The 16,327-nt window shown below is 39.3% G+C and overlaps 1 protein-coding gene across 2 annotated transcripts in view; it reads left to right on the top strand.

Annotated features, from left to right (window-relative positions):
• pole (polymerase (DNA directed), epsilon) overlaps window positions 1-16,327 on the top strand; it is a 138,117-nt gene that overhangs the window by 41,282 nt on the left and 80,508 nt on the right. For both annotated transcript variants that reach the window (XM_041203159.1, XM_041203158.1), the window contains 7 exons: window positions 1,700-1,846; window positions 2,438-2,583; window positions 3,091-3,239; window positions 5,498-5,590; window positions 7,082-7,226; window positions 8,535-8,692; window positions 13,923-14,118. In XM_041203159.1, the coding sequence (XP_041059093.1) occupies window positions 1,700-1,846; window positions 2,438-2,583; window positions 3,091-3,239; window positions 5,498-5,590; window positions 7,082-7,226; window positions 8,535-8,692; window positions 13,923-14,118 (1,034 nt within the window). The remainder of the gene's footprint in view (window positions 1-1,699; window positions 1,847-2,437; window positions 2,584-3,090; window positions 3,240-5,497; window positions 5,591-7,081; window positions 7,227-8,534; window positions 8,693-13,922; window positions 14,119-16,327) is intronic.

Raw genomic sequence — 16,327 nt, 5'->3', positions numbered from 1 at the left:
TGGTTAAATCTATGGGTTGCCTTAATGGAGATTCGTTTAGGAATTAGTTATAAGTTATGATAGTAGTAATTTGTAGACATGTATATGTATTTAACTTGTGTAAATTAATAAAATGTTTCAGTTTTTTAATATAAAACCCTTCGAGAACTGGTGGTCTAATTCCTGAACTTAGAGCTGCATCTCAAACATACCATTAAAAATATAGGTTATGACAGTTGTTTTAAGTTTCCCTCTGGGATTTTTTAATAGCTCAGCTTTACCAGAAAGCTGTCTCATAACAGGAAGAACAAGACTGGGATCTGGGGTTTGGCCCCAGCGGCTGCTTTTCTTCACTCCAGCTCTCCCACACCCAGGCAAGGTGGAGAAATCCAGATACGGGGGAGGCTGGAGAAAGAGATGGGATGTGAGTGGGGAGGGAGGGTTTGAGTGAGGGAGGGTGTAAATCAGTGGGGATGAGTGAGAAGGCATGAGTGAATGTGTGGGGAAGAGACTGGTTGGAAAGAGCTGTGTATGTGTGGTGTAGGAGAGGAGCTTCACTTGAGTCTTTCGCCAGGGATATGGAGAGTTTGACTGAAACTTATGAGTATATAAAAACATTTTTACTAAGTACTTTAAAAATTCATTTTTATATTGTGTATTAGTATATGTTGACCTATAATGTCAGAACTTTAATAATAAGTACCAATTGTTACTATGTTGTTTTATTGCTGTTTTTTTTGTTGGCATCTGGTGTCATGTTAATTTTCAAGGCTTTTTTTCATGTATATTTGTTCATGAGATGTGGACATTACTGGCAAGGCCAGCCTTTGTTGCCATCCTTCATTGCATTTGAGAAGGTGGTGGTGAATTAAAATAGGGTCACATTGGAAAATAGTTTGCGAAACACGACCATGGCTCTTTGCTTCCCTTCACATGTGTGTAACCTGGCAAGGTCATGTTCTGATGTTAGTACAGACTTCATCCCGTAAAACGTGCAGTAACTACATTGAATGCTGAAATGCTAAGGTTACTTTGGTGAGTTGATACAAAATGCATTGGTCTTGATGGAAATAGAAGGTAAACAAATGAAAACTAATACTTCTACCTACTAGAAGTCTAATAATTCCACCCATTTTCAGTGGCCTAAAAGCATTTGCATTCACTACAAATCATAAAAAAGTGCTATAGTTACATGATTCCTTGTCACAAAATATTTTGAGACCTTTTTGTCTTCAGCCACCAATTTTTAGACCTTTTGACTTTGGTCATTCTCAACCTTGATTTATTGAAGCAGCTGTTGAAGCATTTGGAGAGAAAGCTATTCTATAAGCATATGAAACTTAATAGGGATTATAGGTCAACTTTAACTCTTGTTTGAAAAGTGGGATCTTTATTCCCAGTTCATGTTTTATCTGACATACCCTGTTGGTGCAGACTCGCTAAAATTACTCCACAATGTTATCGTTTGCGATGTTATAAAAGATTTTAAATTCACCCTCAGCGTTATCTTCCAAGAACACGAAAGATAGGAGGAGCAGCAGTAAGACCATACTGCCCATTGAGCCTGTTCTAGCATTCAATACTATCATAGCTGATCTTCAACTTCAGCTCCACTTTCCTGCCCACTCCCCATACAATTGTTTTTAAAAATGGTACAGGCTTAACTGTGTAAATTATGCTTCTTAAAATGACATGCTAATTTTGTGATTTGTCTTTGTAGTGCCAGCCTCACGCAGTGAGTATCATCGGATTCAACAGCAGCTTGAATCTGAGAAGTTCCCTCCTGCTTTCCCAAATGGACAGCCACAAGCTTTCCACGAGCTATCCCGCGAAGAGCAGGCCAAGTACGAAAAGAAGCGACTGACAGGTAAAACTAATTTTTCATTAACAGTGTTGCTGGTTTATGTTGTACATCCTCCCACGACTTAGCCAGTGGTCACTGAGAGGAGTATGATATTAAGGTAAAAGCATTCCAAAAACAACTCTGGCTGAAATCCACCAAGTCAGTGGCCAGGATTTTTCGCTGAGCGGGTGGGTGCATGCCCCACCTGCTTGAGTGTAAAATGATGTGCGATGATGTCAGATGAGCGCCCCAATTCATTGCGCACTCGTTTAATATTTCAGTTAGTGGATGTGCGCGGGAGTTGGCAGCACGCCTGCTGACAGTTAAAAGGCATATTAAGGCCATTAACAATCCAATTGATTTAAATTTTTTGCTGCCCGTCCAACCTTATGGTTGGCAGGCAGGTGAAAAGGCCAAGCGGCTTCCCGGCTTAGTCTGCCTGACGAGGCCAAAATTCTGCCCAATAGATTGTACAGTGGTAAAATGTAGTTGATTGATCCTATGGATTCTTGATAGCAATGAACTCAAACATGTTTACCTTCCTAAAAAAATTTGTTCGGTTTCTATAATTCGTACTGCAGTTCACTGTAAAGCACTTCTCTCCATTTATTTCAGACTATTGCCGCAAAGCTTACAAGAAAATCCATGTCACTAAGGTTGAAGAGCGAGTAACAACAATTTGCCAACGTGAAAATTCTTTCTATGTAGATACAGTGCGAGCTTTCCGTGACCGGCGGTACGAATTTAAGGGCTCACACAAGGCAAGATTTTTCACTTCCCTGATTCTTTTTCTTTATGACCAAAGTCTTGTAATTCATTATCATTCTTTTATCAAAATGGCTGGAGTGAATTCACCATTTATAAATTTATTTGGGGTTTCCTTTTGTTTTTACCCACTCACAAATGCTTAATTATGTTTGACCAAGTTCACAGATTTTCTTTGGGTCATCTTAATTATATTAAGTCTTTAATTTTTGTCCTCATGAGATACTCTTAATACAAGTATCAATTTGCTGCTGTCACCTTTAAATGAAAAACCTTGCTCCGGGACTTGAGCAGATAATCCAATGAAGTATTGAGAATGTGGTGCATTGTTGGAAGTATCGTCTTTCTAAGGTCCATCTACATTTGCCTCTGTAGGTCACTACACTGAAAAGTAATTATATGTAAAGCACTTTGAGATGTATGTTAAGTTGATATGTAAGTGCAAATTTTGATTTTTGCTGATCACTTTCTTCATAATGGCTTTTGTTTAACTTTTTTTCTAGGTTTGGAAGAAAAAACTGTCTGCTGCCATCGAATGTGGAGATGCCACAGAAATTAAGCGTTGTAAGAACATGGAGATCTTGTACGAGTCCCTGCAGCTGGCCCACAAGTGTATTCTAAACTCCTTCTATGGCTATGTCATGCGTAAAGGGTCAGTAACCAAATAAATACAAATGGACAAATGCTGGTAGTTACAGCTTGTTTTAACAGTAATAATTATGGCACCATGCTCTGAAATATCAGCTTGTGGTACCTCAGGACTCAGGTGGAGTTTGGATTTTCGATTAGATTGCCAATGAACAGAGTCCACAATGCAGAGACACTAGAACTAGGGGGCACAGATTGAAAATAAAAGCTCTCCCATTTGAGATGGAGATGAGAATTTTTTTCCGTAAGGGTTGAGAGTCTGTGGCACTCTTTTCCCCAGAGAACGTTAGAGACTTGATCATCGAATATTTTTAAGGCAGAGGTAGATAGTTTCTTGCCTAACAAGGGAGTCAAAGAGTATCGGGTAGGCAGGAAAGTAACATTAAGGCCACAATCAGATTAGCCATGATCTTCTTGACTGGTGGAGCAGGCTTGAGGGCTGACTGGCTTACTCCTGCTCCTATATGTTCATGTGAATGGTTAGCATTGCCTGAGAATGTGGTGGAGCCACATTAAATTAAGATTTTCAAGAGAGAATTGGATAATTACGTGAAAAGAAAAAAATACAGGGCTAGGGGGAAAAGGCAGGGTAGTGGGACTAACTTTGAGTAGCTTTACAGAGAGGTGGCATGGACACAATGGGCTGAATAGCGCCTCTCTGTCCTGTAACCATTCTATGAAGCTGTAAAACCATGACATCATTAACTGGGCTAGGTCTAAAATGTTCCTATATGTGGGCTGTTTTTTCCTTCTCCATGTGTAAAATGTGCAGTGATAACACAGCAGCTGAAAATGTAATTTATTCTAAGGGATCAAATGGGATTTTTTTCTGTTAGTAAGTTAAATTGCTGTTTTTATTTCCTGGAACTCAACTCAATGAAATAATTAGATCTATCTCTAATCTTGTGAATGCCTGATGAATATCTGTTACATCAAGACTTTGAAGATCATCCCAGATCTTCACAAGTCTGGGCAAGAATTAGTGATTAACTGACTCAAATGGGGGCTTACCTGTTAAATTACCAAATATGCAATTAACTGAACTTGGATGTATCAGACTGTTTTTGATTTGGTTAGTCAGTACCAGTAAATGATGACAGTGTTAAATTTGACCATCAGTTTGCTGCAGTTATTGGCATATAGCTCAAATCAAATTACTTCAAATATTTTAAGTTGCTTTGAACTGCCACCTTGAATATGTCTCCTCATTGAAAATTTGCCAGTAAAAGTTACATTTAGAATAAATGTAGACTAAAACAATATAACATTAAGTTATGTTGAATAAATTGCTGAGGGTTACTTAAAATTACCAGCAACATGTTGTAAATTCCTGGAAAACATTTTCTTGAAGATTCCTACTTTATGCCGGGAGCCCAATGCTAAAGTCAATAGAACTTGAATTATTAGATCAGGGTTTTTTGCCTTTTGCAAATGCCTGGGACCCTTCTCATTGAAATCCATGTCAATCACAAGTGAAATTCCTTTTGGAATGACCTGTCCTCTGCTCAATTCCAACAAGCTGACCAGCTTTTCTTTTGGATCAGCCCATCTTGAGCCATTCTTAGCCTGCCACACCTAAATCCACCTGATACCTTGTTTAAATCCAGTCATCTTTCCAAGAGTTGTTTCTGCCACTGATTGCAGTGAGTTAAAAAATTTGTCCTGGCCCGTTTTGTATAAACTCAATGGAATTGGTTGAAGAGGAAAAACGATTGATGGAAAACCTATAAAGAAATACTTCCAGTAACTTGTTTTGTATTATCTTTTCTAAAAATAAATTTCAATCGACCAAGTTACAATTTGTAAATTTGTAATTGATCCCTTTTCATATTAGCCAATCAAGTGTAAGAAATTTGAACTGGATAGAAAAATATTCCATAGAAATTTTTCTAATGAGGTCTTAACATTGGGAGAATGACCAACAAAATATCTGCTGAATAATTTCTTTCATCATATAGATTTGTATGTTTTATCTACCACACAGTTTATATTTGCAAGTTTTGTCACATTTGCACATGATTGACTCTGTCCCCCCAGGCTATGCTAAATGGTGTAAGGCATTTTGTAGTCACTAGGGTCAGACCACATAGAACAGTTTGAAAAAACTGCCTTTTGTAGCAACTATAGAGGCTTTAAAACTGGACCATGTTATCTTTTAAACTGAGGGGAATACTTTGCTGTCGTTGAAATCATACTTAGCACCAAAATCAAAATGATCACAAAATCCGGGGAAATAACCTTTTTGTATGTGCTGTCTGACAGGGCTCGTTGGTACTCCATGGAAATGGCTGGGATTGTCTGTCACACTGGAGCTAATATCATCACGCAGGCCAGAGAGTTGATTGAACAAATTGGGTAAGGAGTTATGAAATATGGAGTTCATGGTTCTTAATTGTTTCTTGAACCTTTCTTCACTTGTCCCTGTTAATCTGCAACTGTCCTGGTGCAGTAAGTGGGGATGTATCAGCTGTCTAGGTATAGTAATTGGTACTGAAGGGTATTGTAATATTCACTTTCTGAAGGTGTGCAGGTAAGGACCATGGAGTAAATGAGGTTGGTGAAGGGGCAGCAAAAGTAGACTAAGGGCCTGCCTCCACCCTACTGTAATGAAAAATCATGGCACTTTGCTCTGGTTTGGCAAATAATCACCAAGGGCTTGTCTTCAGGCAGAGAACTGAAGAAGAGCTGCAGGTGCTGATAGCCAAGGGAGAAGTCGATGATGTGGAAATAACTGAGACCTAGCACAAAAAAGGACAGAACTGAGTAAAGAAATTATTCAGCAGATATTTTGTTGGTCATTCTCCCAATGTTAAGACCTCATTAGAAAAATTTCTATGGAATATTTTTCTATCCAGTTCAAATTTCTTACACTTGATTGGCTAATATGAAAAGGGATCAATTACAAATTTATGGATAGCAAGTTGTTTAGGAAAGATAGGGAAGGAAAGAAAGGAGGCGGGGTAAGGCAGATTAGAAAGCAAAATGGAGATTTATGCATGGTGGCAGAGGACTTGACTGAGTTACTAAATGAGTACTTTAGCAGCATTTTCCTTCTTGGTAAAGACAAGTACAAAGTCCTAGTGAAAAAGGAGGTGGTTGATAAACTAGATGGGCTAAAAATTGATATTGCCCAAAAATCGATTGGATAATATTAAAGTAAAGGGTAAGGAGGAGGAGGAAGAATTTCTAAAATGTGTCCAGGAGAACTTCTTTGATCAGTATGTTCTCGACTCAACTAGAAAGGAGGCATTGTTAGACTTGCTGCTGGGAAATTACTGTAGGACTGCATTTGGATAAGATTGATCATCGTATCGTGAGGTTTAGATTAGTGATGGAAAAGAGCAAGAAACAATCTAATATAGAACTTTTAAATTAGAAGAGGGCTAAGTTCAATACAATGAGATGTGATCTAGCCAGGGTAAAATGAAACCAAAGACTGACAGGAAAAGCTATGACAAAACAATTGGTGATCTTTAAGAAAAAAGTGCTTTAGGTACAGCCCAGATGCATTACAAAGGTGAAGGGTAAGGGCTGCTTGGATGACCACATGCTAATCATTTAGCCAATTGAGCTAACTGGCCCCCTATATGAATGGGGTAAGGGAGGGAATCACCAAACCCAAAGTTGAATCTGAGTATAATGACACTTAGCAGTGCTGAGGGATTGAGCTTTGCTGACTTCAGACTGTTAGTCACTGAGAAAGTCAGTAGCTGTTTTGTGCTGTAAGGGAAAAAGTGCCCTACTTTGTTTTATGGTAAAGTGTGGTATTTGTGATACCTGAAAATGAGAAAGAACTCTTGTTTAATATAAACAAAAAGCACTCAACAGATTTGTTTCTGTCAACAGGCGACCCTTAGAGCTGGACACTGATGGTATTTGGTGTGTCATTCCTAATTCTTTCCCAGAGAACTTTGTCATCAAGTCAAACAATCCTAAAAAGCCAAAGATTACAATCTCATACCCTGGTGCAATGCTTAATATCCTGGTGAAGGTAAGGATAAAACCAGCCCAGGAATCATTTTAAATATTGCTGCAAATATGATTGAAATATATAGGTTGAGCGGGGATTGGGGTGGGGAGTGCAAGAAAATATTGAATTGTACTGTTAATTGTACTTAATTGGATGCAGGCAGTGGACATTAGCTGAGGTTTCAGTTGCGCACGTATAGAGAGACACTTATTGAAACTATGGTGTGGTTGAGATAGGAAATGTGTGCTTGTAATGTTTAACTCTAAATAAATGTAAGACTGTGTAAAGATTGGCTCCAGTACAATCCTTCACTAACAGGCTTTCTGGAATATAATTAATAGGACATTCTCTTTACAACAGTTACCTGTATTTTTTTTTACATTCTGTTTGTGTGGATGGAAATATAGAGTTAGAAATGTGTGCACCCCAACCTCAAAGTTAAATATTAAAATGCATTTTATTGAGTTATTTTCTCTGATCTGCTTTAGGGCCGTTTTCTAACTTCAGGGGCAGAATTTTCTGCCTGTCAGGCGGGTGGGCCTGACCCAATCTCCAGTGAACGTGGAGCCGATCCCAGCCAGCGAAGTTAGCTGCACCGCCATTTTATGTGGGCGGGCCAATTAAGGCCCGCCCAGAGTGATGTTTGGCAGGAAGCGCTATGCACTCCCTGTGCGGGCGGGGGAATCCCTAAAAGCAAGAGTGCGCTCTTTCACACATGCGCACATCTCCCTGAGGATAAGTGCAGCCTCAGGGAAATTGCCTGGACTTCTAAAAAATTATTAAAAATAGAAAAAAAACTCCCTTACATGCCCCCCTCATGTGACAGTGTCACATGAGTTGGGACATGTTCATAATTTACAGAATAACTTTATTACAGTTTATTACGCTGCTGGATGTGGTTTCATGTTTTCTCTATTTGCCGCCAGGGCCCCTGGCCTGCCCGCCAACCTTAAGGTTGGACGGGCAGGTCCTTTAATTGGTTAAAAGATCCTGTCAATGACCTCAATAGGCCATTGACAGGTCGGCGGGACCGCAGCTGATTTTACTGCACCTCTGCCTTCCTGAAAACTTAAATGGGGCGGGATGACGTCGGAGGTTCCATCCGTGTCATTTTACACGTCGGCGAGCGAACCCCGCCCCCTGCCCCAGAGGTTCAGGCTTACTGTTTATGTTTGGGGAGAGAGAAATGCAAACGCCAAATGGTGTCATCTGTCAGTATTGTCTATTTACATTGCTCATTCTGTGCCTTCAGTGTACTGGATATTTTAATATTACTGAATGGGAAGATTTATTTTGCTGCAGCTAAGCTTTAACTCTTTTCTGCTACAGGAGCGATTTACTAATGAACAATATCAGGAGTTGGTGGACCCTGCAACGCTGACCTATGTCACCCGCTTAGAAAACAGCATCTTTTTTGAGGTTGATGGTCCTTATCTGGCCATGATTCTGCCAGCTTCCAAAGAGGAAGGAAAGAAACTCAAGAAAAGGTAAAACAAAAACAGAATGGTACTTTTCCATGGTAGCTGTTCTTTGTAAAACTAGCTGACCTCCTGTGGTGATAATCATTGGCACTCTTGAGATCAGAAGTATGGTGTTTAACTGCTAAGGTGGCACTGCACGTACCCTGGTCTCCTTTTACTCCCTGTGGAAAAGTTGTTTTCATGGTTACATTGGTGATGTCAATTGGAAATGGACCCCTGTTGCTGCTTGAAGGATCCAGGCTATCAAAATTTAAAGAAATGAACAAGAAATTACCTGGTTTTTTTTTGCCCTCAGTTGTGATTTGATGCTTAAGATTGTTGTGCATGATATCCAGAAGTAAAAAGAAAAGGGGGAAGTAAATGAAATCATATCTTTCTGGTTTCTTTGGCCTTATATCTGAAATTTACAACATTTTGTTGACTTTGGTTTAACCAAGCAGGATTAGGAATTCATGAGGCCATGGGCACCAGGAACATTTGGTGCCCCTCCTCTGTTCTCCCCACCCCCTTTCCAGCACAAATCATTTTCTCACAGGTGCACAAAGATGGAGGTGCACAAAATGTTTATACCCTGCCTTAATAATAAAGCAAGTAATATGTTTAAAGCAACTGATGCTGCACCCTTTTCTGTTTTGGTGAGTTTTGTTGGCGGGCCCCATATTTGGTTGGGAATCTTGGGCATTGGCCTCATCTGCCTATGCGATTTATCCTAACCCTAACATTTACCTTTTTAGAGTAATCCGGTTGTGATACAAATGGATAGGTCAACTTAAATCCAGCTATTTTAACTGAATGCATTGTATGCTACATGGTTTAATACTGCTAGAGTAGTGGGCAGAATTTTTATGTCATTGGGTGGGCACATACCTGGCCCAAACAAGAGAAAAATAGTGTGCGATGATGTCGGGCAAGCGTCCCAATATCATCGCGCACTCTTGCAATATTTCACTTGGCGAGCGCGTGAGAGAGGTGGCAGTGTGCCTGCCGACAATTAAGAGGCCTATTAAGGCCCTTAATCAATTAATTAAATCTGATTTTTTGCTGCCCGTCCAACCGTTCGGTTGGCAGGGGGGCAAAAAGGCCAAGTGGCCTTTGGATTTTTTATGAAACTTCATCCATGGGTGGGATGAGGTTTCCAATAGGAATTAAGAAGAAAATAAAAATGTTGAAATCTCATTTATAATATGTCCCTGCTCATGTGACAGAGTCACATGAGTGGGGACATGTTTCTAACATTTTTAAAGTCCTTATTTATATTTTTAAAAATCTTCAGCTCCCTGAGGCAGCTCTGTGCCTTCAGGGAGCTTTCAGTGCACACACCCACGCGCATGTGCAAACGCCCACACTTGCCCTCTGCCCCACCCTTCCCTTCACCCAGGCAATGCTGAAGCTGCCAGCACATAATTCACAGTGGCTGGCCGTTAATTAGCCAGCGTGAAATCGCGGGCGGCGTTCAGTCTTGCGACCACTCCTGGGCCTGCCCGCCACGCCTACTCAACGAGGTAAAAATTCTGCCCGTGGAATTGTATAAGACAGGAGGCCCTTCGGCAGAGCTCTCCTGTTTGAGGTGTTTGAAAGAGCTATCAATATTCTCCTTGCCCTTTCCTTGTGCCTTTTTAAACAGTTTTAACGAAACAGCACACCAAAACACACTCCACCCTGTACTTGAGTTATTATGTAGAGTACAGGTCATTACAGTATTTTAGTGCTGGGGTGAGGATGTGTCCCTTTGAGTTGAACTGTTGGCGCAAAATGTATTTGAGAGAAGCTTGTAGATAAGGCTGCAAGTCAGAACACTGGATAAAATGCCTGGCTTTTAAATGTGATTTACAATCAGGGATTGGGTACTTTTGATTTCTGTGTCGCTAGCAATTTTCTCAGTCCAATCTTCTGAATTTAAAGTTGTTTTCGCTCAAATCTGGTTTATGTAGTAGTGCAAATTAGTACACAAAACACTACAGGCACGGTCAAAAACCTGATAAAACATCAAAGCAACTATTAAAATATGTGATTGAAACATGGACATTGTACAGAATTGTACAATGCAAAGTTGTTATTTTCTTAAAATTATACGTCATTTGCTTTCTACCAAGAGGACTACCATCCACGGAACTGACAATTCTGTTTGGTGAAGAGAGAAAAAGAGCATCTGGCTTAGTTATTGGCCATTCCTCACCTGGTCGCCTATCACTGGAACCTGTAATCTATGTGGGGGCTGATTCTTTTATCTCACTCACTTGCTGGCTCCTGTTGCTTGAACCTCATCCTCAATCACTCGCACTAGCAGCAGTATCATGAGCATGTGAATCAGTTAGCAATCCACACGCTAAGCCTTTATCAGCACCAAAAATGCATTCAGAACTCGTGTCTGTTACCGCTGACACCAGGAAACTCTCACTTAGAGGTTCACTGCTTTAAAGTCAGCCATCGATGCCTGTGTAAGATCCTTATTGGCATCAGATGGAGATGAATTCAGAGTACTGAAAGCAACTGGCAAAGCACTCTGGTTTCAGCTCCTGTTGTTTCAAATTGCTTGCAAGATTTTTCAATGAAAGCTTTTCAGCCTTGTAATGCCATGCAGCTATCTTTCAAACAGCCATTGAGGCCTTTTTCATGTTTCTGTAGGTTTCAGGCAATGTAACAACAACACAAAAGCATTGGTGAGTTCGAAACTCCTAGTTACTGAACCATTTTTCCTTGGTCATTCTAGTGTAAACTATGATGGCCTTTCATAAAATCTTAATAGTACAGAAAGAAGGCCTTTCGGCCCATCATGTCCTTGCTGGGTCTCCTAAAGTGCAATTCACGTATTGCCACTTCCCCCGAATTCTCCCCACATTGCTGCACATTCCTCCTTTTCAGATATTTAGAATATTAGAAAATGTAGAAAAATTTATGGCACAAAAGGAGGCTGGGCAAAAAATGAGCCACCCAGCCTAATCCCATTTTCCAACACCTGGTCCGTAGCTCTGAGATTACAGGATTTCAGATGCATATCCAGACACCTTTTAAATGAGCTGAAGGTTTCTGCCTCTATTACCCTTTCAGGCAGTGAGTTTCAGACCCCAGCACCCTCTGGGTGGGGAAAAAATTTCTCATCTCCCCACCTGAGCGTTCATCATTTAAAGCCAACATTCTGATTGGGTGCACCTTACCTAAAAAATATGTTTAAACAACATTTAACTTGCATCAAGATAACATTTCAAGCATTTTATCGCACATGCAGTTGTTAGTTTTTGCTTGAATATTGCCTGCTTCTGTTTGTGGGCTTGAACTTGATTGTGTGCTGGTTTTGATGTAGATCTATGCAGAAATGGGACTTATTCCAAATTCTTTAATCGTTTCTGGGAAGATGAAATTGGATAGCCCATAAATATTAGCTATTCTGATCATATGTTTGAATTTGAATTGAGCAGCAGATTTCACTGGTAGACTGCTTAACAATGTTAATTTGAATTAACAATTTTAATTAAGCAACTTTGAATCATGAGTATTTGGAAAAGAAAGCTGAAACAATAAAACTTGGCTTTTTCACTTAAAACATTTCCCCAAGCTTTGGCCCACTAAACATGACCAATGAAAAATGCAGGTGCTTTTATTCACTGAGCTGATTGTTTATGTCTCTCTGGCTATCTTTGAAATAAAAGCAAGCAAATGATAGAATAGTTTAAAACTTTATCTGAAGAAAAATTGTAGATTGGTTCTATGCCTTGTATATAATAAAGGGGTCAGAGATCCTTTTCAAGAGGATGGGGAAATGAAGGCTTCCCTTTGCTCTAAGAGAATCCTATTGATACGTGCTGGAAATTGTCAATTGAAGCATCTTTCTGCAGCCTATTGGATGATACACTGTGGAAAGACTGGGGCAGGGGAAATGTTAATCCCAAAACCAGGCTTCTAAGAGAGATCAAAGTCTTGAAATAAAAACGTTAATGAAGATAGTCAATCATAAAACAATTTTTTGGATTTATGCATGTCAAATATTTCATTCTTTTAAACCCTGACATGGACATCAAAAATCTCAGGTACTGCAACTATTTTGAAAACAATTTTAAGTGATTTTGTTTGGCTTCCGATTAGGTAAATTTTTGAGTGTTGTTTATTGCAAGTGATTCGGGTTGCTAAGAATTCACTTTTTAACAACGTGTATTTCAACGAGTCAATCCAAAAATGTGTCTGCAGAGCATTATAGACCTAAATGACTCTCTGAAGTGTGTACAATTCTAATATCTATTGGCCTGGAAGTCACTGCATGCATGATTGGTTAGACTTTTCCCACTCTCTTCATCGCAAATTTATTTTACCTTGTAAATTGCTGGTCATGCAAGCTAATGACAGTGAACTGAGGGATCGTAGTGAACAGTGGGACTTTAACCAATGAATTTAATGACTGAGAAATAAGCAGAGGAAGGACTGGGAAGAAGGATGAATTAGACTGGGGGGTTAATTCAGTGTCAACCACATACAGCTAGAGAGAGAAATAAAGATTGGATTGAATACGAGAGAAAAGAAAAAAAGGTAAAGGAAAAGTAAGCTTTTTTAAAAATTTGACATTTTTAAAATCTCCGACCTCAACCTGAAGGACTGAGATGCTGCACTTTTGTAATTGTTTACTTTCTGGGCGAGAGAGGTTAATTTGCATTTGTTAATTACCACCTCATTACACTACTAATTACTTAACTTTCTGTGGCATGTTTAAGGACAACTAATATGCAACTGCTGTAACTTAATGAAATTCTTGGGGAAATTTTTTAGTGAAACTATCTGACAACTTGTGGCAATTTGCAGTTCACAGGGTATCGCTTCCTCGCCACAATAACTACTTCGTTGTTCAAATCACAATTTTTTTCAGAAAATTCCAGTGAAGATATATTTCCTCCCATTAACTTTGCTGGTAAGTGAGTAAGAGCAAGGACCCAGTCAAAATTGACAAATCTTTGTGAACATCAGCAAAGGAAGTCTGAATGCACAAATACTTATCTCCCCCACTTAATCTTTGCTAGATTATATTTCCACTGGTATTGGTAGCCCCCTCAATACCTTACTAAGTGGGATATGTACCCAAACAGTGAGTTTGATGTGCTGTTTGGCAAGGTAGGGCCGTGTTGATTTATCCCATTACTTGAGGGAGATGCATTTGGTCAGAAAACTTATTTAAAAGGCAACCTTAGGTACTTGATAACCACCATCATCAATGCATTTTTGTAAATAAGACTGGTCACTTTATTTTTGGCAGGTATGCAGTGTTTAATGAGGACGGTTCACTGGCTGAACTGAAAGGTTTTGAAGTGAAGCGCCGTGGGGAATTGCAGCTCATCAAGATTTTTCAGTCTTCCGTCTTTGAGGCTTTTCTGAAAGGCACCACGCTGGAGGAAGTGTATGCATCTGTTGCCAAGGTAGCAGATTACTGGTTGGACGTACTATACAGCAAGGTATGGATGGCAAAATTTAGCTGTTGCTGAAACAATGTAGTCAACACCACATTTCTACAATGACCCCCATTTAGACTAAAATCAGTGTTTTTAGAAACTACTTTGGATTGCTGAGGAAAGCTTTCACTATTCCTTAAAGCCCATTTACTGAGATTACTCACGAGCAAACAAAATGGCAATACTATCATTGATCAAAATAACTAATCTGCACTGATAGAATCCTGTATGAATAGATGATTGAAAAACTTCATGTATGAGAACTTAACGTTGTGATTTAAAGTCTGGCTGTGCAGAGCAGTCCATTTAGAACATATTGAAACACAGCCATCATTGCGGTTAAATGGGATCAAATGAGCTTTGGTCAGACTTCAGTTTAGTTAGTTGTATGTCATTTAAAGCTGCCTTAATTTTTCACCAACTATCCCCTTGATGCAGTTTATCAACAGGCTTCTTACTTAAAATATTTGAATGAGTTTTTTTACTGCAGTGACATGCTGGGTTAACCAAACTGTTGAGGTTTGAAATAATGGTCCCAAAAAGTTATAAAATATTGTTTTTGCCTTTTTCTTTCCAGAACTAAAGCCTAAAAATTGCTTGTTTATGTCATTGTATAGTTTAATTGCTTGAATATGTGTATTTATATCCAATTTCCTTGTTATTTTCTCACAAGACTCTATATTCCTTACTATTTACGGAATGCTTTTTGTGTGTCCTACCATGAGGATAGATACAAAAACCGGATTTTCTGGCACCGTCGTGTTGGGACCCACTGCGGGAGATTCGGTGGTCCAGCCAATAATCCATTGACTTTTGGAAGGGCTGGACAATCCCAGCAGGGGAAGAAAATCCCACCCAAAGTATTTGTTTAATGCCTTTGCTATTTCCTTATTCCCCATAAAAAATTTTCCTGTCTCTGTCTCAGGGACCCACCCACATTTACTTTTGCTAATCTCATCCTCGAGAAAACTTGCACTGTGTAATGCCTTTCACAACCACCAGATGTCTCGAAGTGCAGCCAATGAAGCAATTCTGATGTGCAGTCACTGTTGAACATAAAGTCAGATTGTTAAAGTTTCTTTGCTTACATCTTTTGCTAGTTCTCTTTTTCCTTATCAATTGCTTGGTCACCCTTCGCTGAATTCTAAAATCCATCCAATCCTCAGGCTTATCACCCTTTATTTTGACAGCATTGTAAGCTTCTACCTTTAACTTGTTAACAGTTAGATCTCTCTTCCTATGGGGTTTATATTCCTTAAGGAATGTATATTTGTCATGAATTATGAATTGATTCTTAAACTGTTGGTGTTGTTGATATACCATCATATCTTTTAATCCAGTTTCTCAATCTACCTTCATCAACTATCCTCACTCCTATGTAGTTTGCTTTGTTCAAATTTAAGATCCTAGCTTTATACTTGACTAAATCACTCTTAAACTGAATGTAAAATTCTATCATTATGATCTCTCTTTCTCCGAAGACTACTTTTATTACAAGGTTATTAATTAACCATTTCTCATTGTGCAATGCTGGAGCAAAAATAGACTTTTCCCTATTTCCTATCTCCTGTGTTTAGAGAGAAAAACAGCTGTGACTTTATTGTCAAAAATGATCAGACAACATACAATTTTCACAAAATATCAATATCCCCACCAAGGTTTGTCTTACATAAGTCACTTCTGAGTCTGTGGCGAGTGCTTTGTCTAGTTGGTGCTAATTATGTCCAACTTTTGTAAAGAGGTGTATTCATTTTCCAACATAAATTTTCAGTAGCAGGTATAAAGTGCAAGTGTTCATTGTTGTGATCCAAGTCATGCTACCCTTTGACGGGATGTTGGGCAGACTAAGGTGCAGACCAGATCAGGAGAGGAGACCCGCTTATGGGAGTGTCAGGTGATGAGGAAATCTCTAGCAGAAAAACTGAGGTTGTGGCAACTGGTTAATTTTCTTTAATTGCTCTGTGAAGCAACATTGTAAATAAATGAGTGAAAATTTCTCCATTTTGGTATCTCTGGTGAAATAGTAAATGTGATCTTTTTGAATGCATTTATGGTTTCTTTAGAAATAACAGCAAAATATCTTCCCTTTAGATAATGCTGCTACACATAGGCCAGAATTTTTACCTTGATGGGCGGGTGGGCAGCCAAACTCCGCCGCCGAAACGGGGCCCGCTGCCATTTTGAGTGGGCAGGCTAATTAAGGCCCGCCCAG

This window comes from Carcharodon carcharias, chromosome 13, assembly GCF_017639515.1.
Source record: "Carcharodon carcharias isolate sCarCar2 chromosome 13, sCarCar2.pri, whole genome shotgun sequence".
In the NCBI taxonomy this organism is placed as follows: domain Eukaryota; kingdom Metazoa; phylum Chordata; class Chondrichthyes; order Lamniformes; family Lamnidae; genus Carcharodon; species Carcharodon carcharias.
Note: the sequence above shows the minus strand (reverse complement) of the source record. Positions and strands in the feature narration are given on the sequence as shown.